General features: G+C 34.6%; 1 protein-coding gene across 3 annotated transcripts in view; it reads right to left on the minus strand.

The window, feature by feature from the left end:
• ANKRD28 (ankyrin repeat domain 28) overlaps positions 1–13,691 on the minus strand; it is a 112,230-nt gene that overhangs the window by 23,136 nt on the left and 75,403 nt on the right. For all 3 annotated transcript variants that reach the window (XM_069473267.1, XM_069473266.1, XM_069473268.1), the window contains 5 exons: positions 12,558–12,640; positions 10,726–10,789; positions 9,246–9,314; positions 7,083–7,223; positions 133–244 (listed from right to left, as the gene is read on the minus strand). In XM_069473267.1, coding sequence (XP_069329368.1) covers positions 133–244; positions 7,083–7,223; positions 9,246–9,314; positions 10,726–10,789; positions 12,558–12,640 — 469 coding nt within the window. The remainder of the gene's footprint in view (positions 1–132; positions 245–7,082; positions 7,224–9,245; positions 9,315–10,725; positions 10,790–12,557; positions 12,641–13,691) is intronic.

Genomic DNA, 13,691 nt, shown 5'->3' on the forward strand with positions numbered 1-13,691 from the left:
TTAGGGTATATAGATTCTGAATATGTTAAAGGGCAAAACAGAATTTGTTTCTTGATCCATTTATTTTCATTTCTGTTACATTATTAAACTATAACTCACATTAGTCCTCCCACATGAATTCAGTAATCTTACCAGCTGAAGACATAGACGGTGACCGTATGCAGCTGAATAATGAACTGCATTGTATCCCTGCTTATCACGAATCCCTGGATTTGCATCGTTTCTTAGTAAGTATTCCAGGCACCTATATACAGTAACAACATAGTACAAATTCTAAATCCTGCATTTTAACCAATGATAAAAAGAGAGACTGAAATTAAAACTGACAATTTTTCTTATGCTTAAATAATGTAAAATCATAAATATACCTATACTATCATAATCTGTCATTAAATGACATTAAAGTATCATAAAAATACAAATGAAATGTTCATAAAAGAATCTTGATTCAAAGTGGATACCTCTAAAGTCTGTCAGAGGGCTTAGTATACTCCAAGGCTCTTCTTTACATAGTCACTATCTATGGCACCACCTATTCCATTCAAACAATGCTTGATAGCATTTAAACTCCTAGTGGTGGTGATCATACAATGTTGGTAACATTACTGCTTATCTATCTAGAACACAGAATGAGTATAATTTCTCATCAGGAAGCTCAAGAAAGGATGGTAAAAAACTCCCAAGAAACCAAGGTCAGGATTCAATGAACCAAATAACGAGACTGAAAGGTGTATAAACAGAATAAAAGTGGTATGAAGGTGAGACGAACAGCCTTCCCGTAAGAGACACTTCATTTCTGTACTATTAATATTAAAATGAGGAAAATAATTTTAAAAAACACTACAAGGCTCACAATTTGTTTTAATTTTAACATTGTTACCATAGCAAAAAAAGAGATACTCAATTAGAAATGAAAAGACTTGCCTCTAGAATTAGTTTGCTACCAGTGATCTTGGGCAAATCATTTCCTCTTTATGGTAAAATGTCCTCTGTTAGGTGGGAGTGAGAAAGCCAACTTAATAATCTAAAGTCTACTCATGTTCAAATTCCAAGTCTATAGTTTTCTAGTATTTCAATATGTCTACCCAAATAATTAGTCACACTATCAGGGGAAAGAATTCTACAATGAAATACTCCTCGTTAAAAATTCAAGTTTCCGGCCGGGCGCGGTGGCTCACGCCTGTAATCCTAGCACTCTGGGAGGCCGAGGCGGGTGGTTCGCTCGAGGTCAGGAGTTCGAGACCAGCCTGAGCAAGAGAGAGACCCCGTCTCTACTAAAAATAGAAAGAAATTATCTGGCCAACTAAAATATATATAGAAAAAATTAGCCGGGCATGGTGGTGCATGCCTGTAGTCCCAGCTACTCAGGAGGCTGAGGCAGGAGGATTGCTTAAGCCTAGGAGTTTGAGGTTGCTGTGAGCTAGGCTGACGCCACGGCACTCACTCTAGCCCGGGCAACAAAGCGAGACTCTGTCTCAAAAAAAAAAAAATAAATAAATAAATAAATAAATAAACTAATTCAAGTTTCCAAAATCACACTGAAGTTATATAAAAAACAAATGAAAAGGAATTCTAAAGCAATATAACTGATCTTTTAGTAACTGTCTCATATACATATGAGAGCCATTCTTTCAGTGCTAACCTTTATTTCTTCAACGCCAAATTGCTTAAAACCCTTTATATCTCTTAAGAATTACTTTCAGACACTAATATAATATCTTCAATGGTAGCAAATTTTCATCCTTTTAAGCAAGATTTTGATATTTATGAACAGCTGAGATTCTCTGGAATCAAGCATAATAAATGAGATCATTAAACTGGTTATTACTATGATAAAAAACAAAGCAAAGCCCAAATCTGGCTCTAAAGTAATAAGACTGGTTTTTAGGAGTTTCAAAAACTAGCTCTGAGGACATGTCAGGAAAAGTTAGTGTTTCAGGCAATGTGCAAGCTCTGTTTATACAGTCTTCTTAGGTTCCCAATTCAGGACAGTGCTCACTAGGATGCAGAAAAGGCATGCAGTTCTGTGGGGTGGTTTCATTACCTTATAGGCACAAGGGCATTAAAAAAAATCTTGCAAGTTCCCTGGATGTTAGTGATAAAACAAAAATGGTTCTCCATTACTGAGACCTGAGTACAAGACAGATTCTATCAGTGGAACAAACTATTTTAAGATAACTCACTGATACATGAGTACTGAAGAAAAGATTTATTTAAGGAAAGCAAAACAAGTAGGTAAGTTCATGTTTACTTTCTAAAGTGGGAGAGTATGTCCCAACACATTATTTATAGTGACTACTTTCAAGTTTACAGTGCTAAATGGTTTAAAAGAATGTAATTGTTATTCCTGCAGTAGTTCTTATCAAATTGTATTATTTCTTTAATTTTCTACATTCACATTATTCAGATGCTTGGGCTCATGTAACAAAAGAAAATCTAAGTTGATTTATACTAATAAAATGTCTATTTGTACGCCTTTTAGATTTTGCTAAGCAATATAAATTTTCATAATTACTTTGTGAGATAAGCTGGGTATTATCTTTAACAAATGAAAAAAATTACTGATATTCAGAAAAGTTAAATGACTTGTCCCAAATCCTTTGGCTAGAATATGGTGAATCAAGGACTAAACCTTAGGTCTTCTACTCTTCATCTATTGTTATTTCTATGCTCCCACAAAGCTTCAGCACAATAGCGATAATTTATAAAAGGTATTTATAAAATGCTGAACAAAATTACTTGATCTTGAAAATATAGGCTTCAATTTTAATTTGCAAATGGGGGAAAAGGAGAGTCTATTCCAACTGTTTTCCTGATTATACATTTATTAATATTTACATATGCTCATTTTATAAAACCCAATTAAGAAATGAAGATTCTTCATTGTTTATTTCTGTCCCCTGAAGTTAAAATATATATACAAAATCTGAAAGAATATTTATAGCTAAATAATGAACTATTCTTATTGTTATATCAACATGTTAGACAAATTAAGTATCTTCACCTCAATTAATACAATGTTAAATCAGAGTGCATTTCAAACTATTTAAATTTCTCCTGCTCTTCCTCTGTCACTCAAGAAACTATACCACTTTGAGTTCTTCCCCCTCCCCAACCCCCAGTCCCTCACTTGGAGTTCTGATGCAAGTTCAAGTCCATGTGTCCCATGGCTGGTCAGAGCCCTGGATAAGAACACTGAGCCCGGGAAAAGGGACATGGCATTGTCATTCCCAGAGGCCCTCCCTCCTCTCTATTCTTCCACCATGGTGTACAACAGTTTCTGTTTGGGGTGGGTGTGGGGAAGCATAGTTTTAGAAATACAGCTAACCCAACCCAGAGAGGTTAAGTAACTTGCCCAAGGTCCCACAGTAAGAGGCAGTGCCTGTATCAAACACAGTGTTGTCTTACATACATATATGAATTTAACAAGGCTGCTGAATTTAAGTCATGTACAAAAGGCAAATATATTTTTCTATATACCACCACAAACAAAAGGAAATTTAAAGACAGATTTGACAATAGAAATATCAAACATATAGTAATAAATCTAAGGATTACAAAATCTCTACACAAAAAAACTGCATATTTCCACTTACATAAAGTTAGAAAACAGACAAAAATAAACAATGCTATTAGAAGTCAAAATATGATCCCATTTCATAAGAGTTGCTATGGTCTGAAAGTTTATGTGTTCCACTCCTCCATTCATATGGTAAAATTCCAAGCTCAAGGTGATGGTATTAGGAGGTGGGGCCTTCCGGAAGTGATTTGGTTATGAAGGCAGAATCCTCAAGAATGGGCTTAGTGCCTTTGTAAATGAGGACTTAGGGAGCTCTTTTACCCCTTCCACCACATTAGGACGCTGCAAGAATACTCCCTCAACACTGACTACAGCCCTCAAAGCAAACACTGAATCTGCCAGCACCCTGATCTTGGACTTTCCAGCTTCTGGAACTGTGAGAAAATTTCTGTTGTTTATAAGCCACCCAGTTGTTAGTATTTTACTATAGCAGCTCAAATGGACTAAGACAGAGAAATGGTACTGAGAAGCAGGGGTGAGGCTGTAACAAATGTCTTAAAATTTGAAAGGGGTTTTGGAACTTGGTAATGGATAGAGGCTGGAAGAGTTTTGAGGGGCATGCTAGAGGTCACATTGCATAAAACATTTTCTAAAACTACATACAAATTATATGATACAGAAAAAGCTATAGAAAGGCATATAACAGGGCTTTAACTCTGATTAAGGCTATGAGAGACACGAGATGATCTACATACACACACACACACACACACAGAAATACAAGTGTTAGTGGTGGTTACCTCAGGACAGTTGGTATGAGGAGGATTTCTTCCTTTTTATAATCAGGAAAAACAATTCCCTATCTTCCCTTTCTCTTATATACATTACACATAGGTGTGGGGGAGACCCTTACCATCTGGCTTAAAGCAAGCCCCACTTCTCTTCAAATGGCAAATAGAATTTTATTTATTAATATTCAATATGTTTAATATGTTTCTTGTGATAGCAACCATTTATGTGTTTGCTAGGTTCTTACATGATGTGAAATAGACACTTCAGAGGATTTGCTGACTCATGATTGTCTATGGAGAATGAATACAAACATCAGTGTCTAGAAGAATGAGTATAATGAGTCAGGAAAAATTTCACATATTTTTAAAAGGCAGAAATTGTGATACTGACAGGGGATTAGTAAAAAAAACCAAACAAGCAAATATACAGTATTGAATAATAATAATTTGAAGTAATGGGAAATTTGTTTCTTCTTTTAGAAAAATGTTTTACTCTTGCTTTGGCAGAAGTATGACTTAATCATGCCAGATTCTCCTAGTACCCAATCTATTCCTGGGAATTAAATCCTTAAGAATTTAGAAAAATAAATCAATCCTTTAATGCCACTAAATTTAAGCCTTCAAAACAACTGCTTATTAAAAAGCTGCCTCTGGTACCCTAGAATGGTTATTATGACTTATGCCTTCCGAAGGTTCCCAAGGAACAAATCACTGAATCAATAAATGCTGGCATTAGACAGAATCTCTGGGGTTCTGATAACTTAAAAGACAGGAAACAGAGGATCCAAGCAACAGTGCTAGATTCTCTTATAGACAGTCTCATTTAGTTTTCCCTAAAACTCTGACAAGTAGGTTTCATTTTAATTTTACAAATAAACTTTTGCTTAGCAATTACCTCCTCAGGCTCAAACAGGTACAAGACCCTAAGATTTAATCCGGGTCTTTCTGATCCCAAAGCTCATGTTCTTTCCAGTACATCAGGCTGTTTAGATACTGAGAATTACATGTTTCAATAATAAAAGTCACTAGCCTACTTGCTCAAAACAGTTTATATTATGTAAAAAAACTAGTGATTTAATTCACTTTAGCACTAGTACTTGTCTATAGAAAAAGTAGACTGGCTTAAAATGAAACCACAAAGCCCTAACACTATGGATTGAACACCATGTTATTCCTTTTTTTTTTTTTTTTAAATAAGAATTCAGGTTTAATGCATTTGTCTAAGGGCAGGAGGACCACAGTGTAATCTGTGTGTGGGGAGGGAGACGGGAGAGAGGTATGGAGACAACGTTTTGGTGGACTTTAGATCATTGTACCCAATAACCAGTCTGGAAGTGCTGGTAAAGGACTATAGATGGTGATAAATGCATTTTAGGTATAACTTATTTTAAGAAAATTTATAAATCAAATCCTGGTACTGGTAAAGGACTATAGATAGTGATAAATGCCATTTTAGGTATAACTTATTTTAAGAACATCTATAAATCAAATCCTGAAATTATGAAATTGATAAATTAGGGATAATCTACTTATCTAAGTTTAATAAAGTATTTTCTAATTTACAGTCTTCAACACAGATTTTCTTTAAATAGCTACTATCCCAAAACATACTTCAAATAATTTGACTTCTCCCAAAATCTATCCACACCTAACTTTTCTGATATATATGAAATTGTATAAAGTGATATATTCTTGCAAACAGAAAGTACACTTTATCTTACTAGTGTCTTTAAGATTAGAATTTTAGCCACAAATCCAATGTAACAATATGTTACTTACAAAAACGGCTTTGTCTCAGAGTGGGGAAGATGATCAAACAGAAATGGCTTAGAAATTAGTTACAGAATGTATAATAAAATAACATTTGTAAATAATACCAGTGAATTATATTTTTTATTTTGAGGGCAAAAAGTAAATATGAAAAACCAACTAAGTAATTCTACGTTAAATGCAACTTCCTTGAAGGATATTTTATAACATCTTTTCCCAGAAACCATTATTTATTATTTATTTTTCCCAATGGTATTTTTACTTTTCACTGACCCAGACACAAGGAGAATACCAGGCATGAAAGAGCTTTTTTCTAGCTTCAATGGATTTATTTTCTTCCAAGAACAAACAAAGTATTATAAATGGGTCTAATAGCTTTAGGTGGATATTACTTATGAAACAGTTTAGGCACCACTTATTCTTTTGTTTTCACTCATTCATTCTCGGCCAACATTTACTTACTCTGTCATCTAATTTACTTATTTAAGCAACACCTAGTACTTACGGTGTGCCAGATTCTGTGAGTTCAATTACTATCTTTTTAATACCAATTTACAAGGATTCCTTGCAAATTTTAACTCTCTACCTCTGAAGGATACTTGTATTCCAATCTCTTCTCAATCTTCTGATCACATTGTTCATCATCCCTCTTTTCTCCCTTTCCCCATGATATACTCAAGGCTGCAACCTCTGAGAAGTCAGATGGAACAAAACATGGAAGTGATATTAAGATGTCCTTTTGGCAGGGAGGACAAGAAGGGAACTTTGTCTTTCTTCTACCAGATAAGTCAGTAAGGCAGGTTGCTGAGTAGAATAGGTGTAATAACTGTGATTTAGGAATAATTACAAAACCAATTTATTTCCTAAAATAGGGACCCCACAGAAAGATAACCAAAAATACAAAAAAGGAAAAATAAATTTGCAATAAAAACAGCCATCCATATGGAAGATGCCAGTTTATAGAAATAAGAATCATTTCCTCTCACCCATATGATACTTACTTGCCGTCTGTGTCTGAAGTGGCTGCATAGTGCAGGGGTGTGCAGCCTCTTTCATCAAGGTCATTCACACTTGCTCCTGATCCCACAAGAGCAAACAGGCACTGGTAATTGCAGTTGGCAGCAGCATAGTGCAGTGGAGATCTTTTGTGTCCAAGTTAATAGAAGAAAGATAAAAGCCAGGGACAGAACTAGTAAACAAGAGCATAGCTGACTTTTCTTACTACACCCAGCTACAAATATGTATAGTGAGCCTTAGATTGACTTCTGTCATATACTAAGTCTTGTGGAGGGTTGGACATAAAGCTAGAAGGAGAAAGTAAGGTGGCAGAGAACCTTCAAATATATGCAATAAGATGGCAACATAGTTAAATTATTTCATGGTCCCCAGACAGTAGCAATCCCAATCCTTTAAGTGAATTACAAACAAACTTCATATTCTTCTCAGAAACTTGAAAACTTTTATTTTAACAGTTTCCTCTATACTAATAAAAATGTTCCATAGTACAGAGGTAGTTGTCTCTGTTTATGTCTTAGTAGATAAATAAAAGAGAAAAAAAGAGAAAAAATATTTTTTAAAAGCCATTAACCCTGAATTACTTCCAAGCCTCTAAACTCAGAATGTTTCAGAAAGCCCTCTTTGTTATTTGTATAATAGAATGCTCAAAGTATTACAAATTAACTAATATAAACTGAATTAAAATATAATCATAAAAACAAATTATCTATACAAATGTTGCATTTTAAAACCAAAGAAAGTGATTTTTGATTTTGTGGGTCACTAGTTCTTTCCATTAGCAGGCTTATGAGAGCAGTCTATTCTTCAAAGTAATGATGGGGTCAACCAGTTTTTTTCTTTTCTTCTATTCATTTCTGATTTCCTACCATACATAATTCTTTTTACTTCTCTTCTGAACTGGTCCAATCACATCATGCACTGACATACATTTATACATTTCTTCCTGATACACCCTTTCCTGTCCTACGCTTTGATATGTATAATCCTCAAACTGTTGACACACATAATTTTGCTTGTATCACCAATTCTATCTTTCAAACTAATTCAAACTGCCTTCAATTTTTTCCTGTATGATTCTAATGCACTCTGTGTCAATTCCTACTAAAAGTAACTTAATGTAGCTTTAAATACTGCTATCACAAATGCTAGTAACAATGAGGACTGAACAGGGAGAGAGCACATTGGCTGAATGACTACAAAGACTGTCATTTCACAGCTGCCTTCTTGCTGTGAAATACTCGGTGGGATGTGTGGATGTATGTGTATGTGAGATTTATATAGAAGAGGAGAAAGAAAAACTAACACATATATATTTGTAACCTATTTCCTCCCTCTTACTGGCTCTGTAACAAGATGTGCATAGTAGAATCTCTCACAAAGAAATGACTTGAGGGAAAAACAACAAAAAAACCGCCCCCCAAAAACAAACAAACAAATAAAACCAAAAATAAAGAAAAAAGAAAAAAATGAGAAAAAAAAAAAAAAAAGAAACAAACCAAAAAACCTAAAGAAAATAAAAGAAAAAAAAATTACTTGGGGAAAGGAGAATTCTTTTACTGTGCTCTATGTATTATGAGTTTCTTGAAGGAAAACTACTATGGGGTTTTACATTTCCATGGTCATAATTATGGGAGGGGGAGAAATGATAAAAAAGTATAGAGGGGCCAGGCACAGTGGCTCACACCTGTAATCCAAGCACTCTGGGAGGCTGAGGCAGTTGGATGGCTTGAGTTCAGGAGTTCAAGACCAGCCTGAACAATACTGAGACCCTATCTCTATTAAAAATAGAAAGTAATTAGCCAGGCATGGTGGTGCACAACTGTAGTCCCAGCTACTCCGGAGGCTGAGGCAGGAGGATCGCTTGAGCCCAGGAGTTTGAGGTTGTTGTGAGCTAGGCTAATGCAATGGCACTCTAGCTTGGGCAACAGAGCGAGACCCTGTCTCCCCCACCCCCCACCCCCCAAAAAGAAAACTATGAATGAGAACGAATATTTAGAAGTTACAGACTTTACTTGGGACTCTCAGTGAATCATGATCATAATGCAAAAAACGCTGAATTGTTCAGTTAATTCTCAGAAGCCAGTTATAAGGTTCAGCAAATCATTAATAAAATTAGGCTCTCTAGAGGAACTATTATCATACCATACCTCCCAAATTTGTCCTTTTTGTTGAAGTCTGCACCAGTATTCAGCAGAAGGTTTAGGCACTCCAAATTCCTATTGAGGGAAAATATAGTTAAAAAACTTAATTGTCAATGATTTTATAATTATATTGGTAGGTTTAAATAAGCACACAAGCATGTTTTTAAATGAGGATAACTATGAGCAAAATGGCATGATTTACATTTTGTGAAAAATAAAACATAAAAATTCATTTTATCTAGAATTTAGAAAGTTATATGTAAACACATATTGGCACACTGATAGGAAATAACAAATAAATCATGTTGTCACTGTTTAAATGGAAGACCACATTTGTAAAAGAGATCCTGAGGAATTTTTAGGAAACAACATGCTTCTAATTGAATAGTTTAAGTGGTTTTTAATACTAAATTAAAATGGACTTTAAAAAAAACCTAAAAATACGGTAACATCCCAAGTCAGCCTTCCCTCATCTTCTCCTATACTATGATTGTTTTCTTAGATGTAACTTTAGTTAATATTGTAGGAGAGTACATTACATACGTAGGTATTTCTATAATTTAGTTTTTATAAACCTGAATATCAACTTACTATGTTACAATGAAAGCTGTAACTGCCAAGTGATCAGACACTCAAGTCTGTTGTCCCTCTCTCTGTAGGCAAGTTACATGGAAGTTAGGTTTTAACTGGAAGGTTCTCTGGTGACCTTGAAAGATCAAGGGAGCCAGTCACACGCTCACAATCCATCTCTACAACTTAGACTGGCCTGCTGGTATTCTTGGCTCAGCACACTTGTCCTCTGAAATCATTTAAAATTTTTAAGGAATTATCATTGGGAATAAAGTTCTTGTAAAATATTCTTTTCATAAATCATGAATTAAATGGCTTATCACAGATAAATCATCAGAAACATTAGATTAGCAGCATGCTTTCAGAGACCAAGAGTTTTAGTTGAAGTTTGTCATTCATTTGAACCAATTGCCTAGTTTACCCTAGTAGCACTAAAACTTAGTACAAAATCTTCCAATCTCAAATTTTCCTCTTCCTAGTAAAGGTAAGACATAAACATATCATTTTTTTCCCCCTTTGAAAATATGATTTAAAAAACCCCACTTAAACAGTAGTAGTATAGCATTATTCAGAACATCCCAGTGTTTTTATGTTCTCATGTTGAGGACATATTTTTAAGAAATCATTTTATTAGTTTTTCATTTATCCAGGAATTATGTTCTTTTACAGAAAGCAATAATACTTAGTTTTGTAGGTTAATTCTCTCCCTCCCACTCACAACCCATGACGTAGGTGGAAGAGGATGAAAAAAGTAATTTCTGCCACCCCGAACTTTCTATTCCCAAACCATTCCTGCTATGTTTTGTTTTGTTTTCTATTTTCTAGTAGCCCAGAACTAATAAAGAACAAAGGTAAGAGAAAAATTGCTATGACCAGTTACCTTTTTCTTAAAGAAATAAAAATACTATTAACATACCCTCCAGCTGCAGCTGCATGTAGACAGGTCCTGCCAAAATCATCTGGGGTATCTATATCAAATCCTGTAAGAAGGAATATGCCTTATCTATCATATAATATTATAGATGTGTTACTTTACACTGAAGTATTATATCAAGAATTTTATCTTCCCCTTCCAAATAAAACTATGAGTTCTGAATAGCTAACAAAGTGATTGAAGAGAAAAATAAATTAATAATGTACAATATTACAAAGAAATTACCACTATTAGATTGGGAGTTTTAGGACAAGTACTAAAGTGCTTGTTTAAAAGGTCATAGGATACAATGGAATATTATTTAGCAATGAAAGAAATAAAGCCCTGATACTGATACATGGATGACCCTTAAGAACATTATGCTAAGTGAAAGAGGTCAGTTACAGAAGCCCACACATGGCATGATTACATTTATAGGAACAGTTCGGAATAGGCACATTTTATAGATAGAAAGATTGGTGGTTGCTTAGGCCTGGAAGAGAAAAGAAATGCAGACTAATTGCTAACGGCATTTCTTTGACAGGGGATGAAGATGTTTTAAAATTGATTGCAATGATGGTTAAGCATCCCCATGAATAGATAAAAAATATTGAATTGTATACTCTAAATGGGTAAATTGTATGGTATGTGAATTATATCTCAGTAAAGCTATTTAAAAAAAAAAAAAAGCCATAGGTGTTTTGTTACCTGTGAATTATTATTACCACTGAGAAGAGATCTTAACATTTCTTTCATGGAAAACAGGTTAAGTGAATACTTATGGACGCACACACGTCAAAAAAATCAAAACAGAATTAACTCACTTAAAAATATCATTAAGAAAAACTCAGAAGTGTCTGTTTCTCTATCTGTTGTAGACAGGGTCTCACTCTGGTGCCCGGGGCTAGAGTGCAACTGCGTCATCATAGCTCACTGCAACCTCAAAGTCGTGGGCTCAAGTGATCCACCTGCCTCAGCCTCCCATGTAACTAGGCCTATAGGCTCACTGCCATGCCTAGCTAACTTTTTAATTTAATTTTAAATTTTTTTTTTTTTTTTTTTTTAGAGACAGGGTCTCTCTATATTGCTCAGGCTGGTCTCCAACTCCTGGCCTTAAGCAATCCTCTTGCCTTGGCCTCCCAAAGTGCGAGGATTACAGGTGTGAGGCAGCACACCCAGCCTGTCTCACTCTATAATGTTAATTTTCACAGGAACTTTCTCATAATTTTTTCAGTAAATCCATGAATGTTAATATACAAAATCTGTTCAACTTTCTTAACAGTCTGAGAAATAGAATATCATTTGAAATCAACCAGTCTTATTATGTTTAGTAATTTTATACATTTAATAAGGATCAGTTTTGTAGTAATATTTACAGAAAACCATTAATCCTATTGTTTCAAACCAGCTATGATTATAGCATTTTAAACTAGTAATTAGATACTGTATAAATAATTTCACAAACCTAGAAGAAACTGTAGAATGGCTCTTGGCTCTTAAAATGGAAACTAAGACCAATAAGAAATGCAAATGAAGATATGGTGCTTCCATATACAAAGGACAATCCAAGAAGAATAACATCCAACAAACAGAACAGAGGGGAGGAAATCACTAGAAAAAGAAAACATTTTCCAGAGCTAAAGAGAAAATAGAGTCATAGAATTAAAGAACTCAACATCTTCTAAGAAGAGTTCATGAATGATCCATACTTGGACCCATTTTTATGTCATTGTGAAAAACCAGGCTAAAGAGATTGTCTTAAAATTTTGGGGGTTCTGGGGAGACACAAGCAAACAAACCAACCCACAGAACTAGTCTGCAAAGGCTCCACTCACCTGAAGAGAGAAGTTTCCTGCAGCAATCTGAAAAACCACTTAAGGCTGCCAAATGGAGAGGAAACATTCCATGTATGCCACGCCTTCATTACAACACAAGAAAAATACAATCATTTAAACAAATTAAAAAGAGATCACTTAAGTGAAAGATAACTAGATAAGTCAAAATCGCTAACATTTTGGAGAGTCATTTGGCCAAAGGTTGAAGGTGGGCATAACTTATTACCCAGCTATTCTCCCAGAATAGAGTTTTAAAACCTTAGCACCATTGTTACTATGGACTCTGTTGGGGGGTGAGGGGTGGAGGAAAGGGGCTGTCCTGTGCATGTAGGCTGTTCAGCAGCATCCCCAGGCTCTAACCACACTAGATGTCAGTAATGTCTTCCCCCCAAAATTGTGACAATCAAAAATATCTCTGGACTTTGCCTAGGGAGAGAAATTCACTACCACATTGCCCAGCCATTGTAAACCATTTCCGTAAGGCAATATGTTTAAGGACATTTATTGTAGTAATTCCATAGTAGTGAAAAACTGGAAGCAACTTATGTTTGCAAATAAAAAGAATGAATAAATTGTGAAATCTTTACACATCAATTTATTAACGTCTATAAAATGAATTAGGAGCCACATGTAGAGATATGAAAAAGGACCAAATTTTATATCTACATGGCTAAATCAATAGGTTTAAAAAAATTTTTAAAGTTGCAAAAGGTACAGTAGTCTACCATTTACAGAAAGTAAGAAAAGGTTTAAAACTTGTTAATGAATACATAGAAATGTGATACAAGTATAAAAACATATATAGGAATGATAAACTCCCAATTTAAGTAGGGTGTTTACTTTTGCAGAGCATATGCAGAAGAACCCATCTTTCAAACAAAATTTTACACAGAAACTTTAATATATAAAATAAATAAAAGCAAACTGTTCTGACCAAAGTGGGGGGCAAGAAATCCTTTGAAGCAGCAATCAAGGAATCCCTGAACTCTGTACAGCACAGCCTGAAAAACCATTATCTAAAGATAGTATTTGGATGGAAAAAAAAAAAAAAGGATTTGGTATGTACAGCTTTTGAGTCTTTTAAGTACTTCTGTATTAAAAATAAAGAGATCATAATCCACATTTCCATATGAA

This window comes from Eulemur rufifrons, chromosome 7, assembly GCF_041146395.1.
Source record: "Eulemur rufifrons isolate Redbay chromosome 7, OSU_ERuf_1, whole genome shotgun sequence".
NCBI classification, from domain to species: domain Eukaryota; kingdom Metazoa; phylum Chordata; class Mammalia; order Primates; family Lemuridae; genus Eulemur; species Eulemur rufifrons.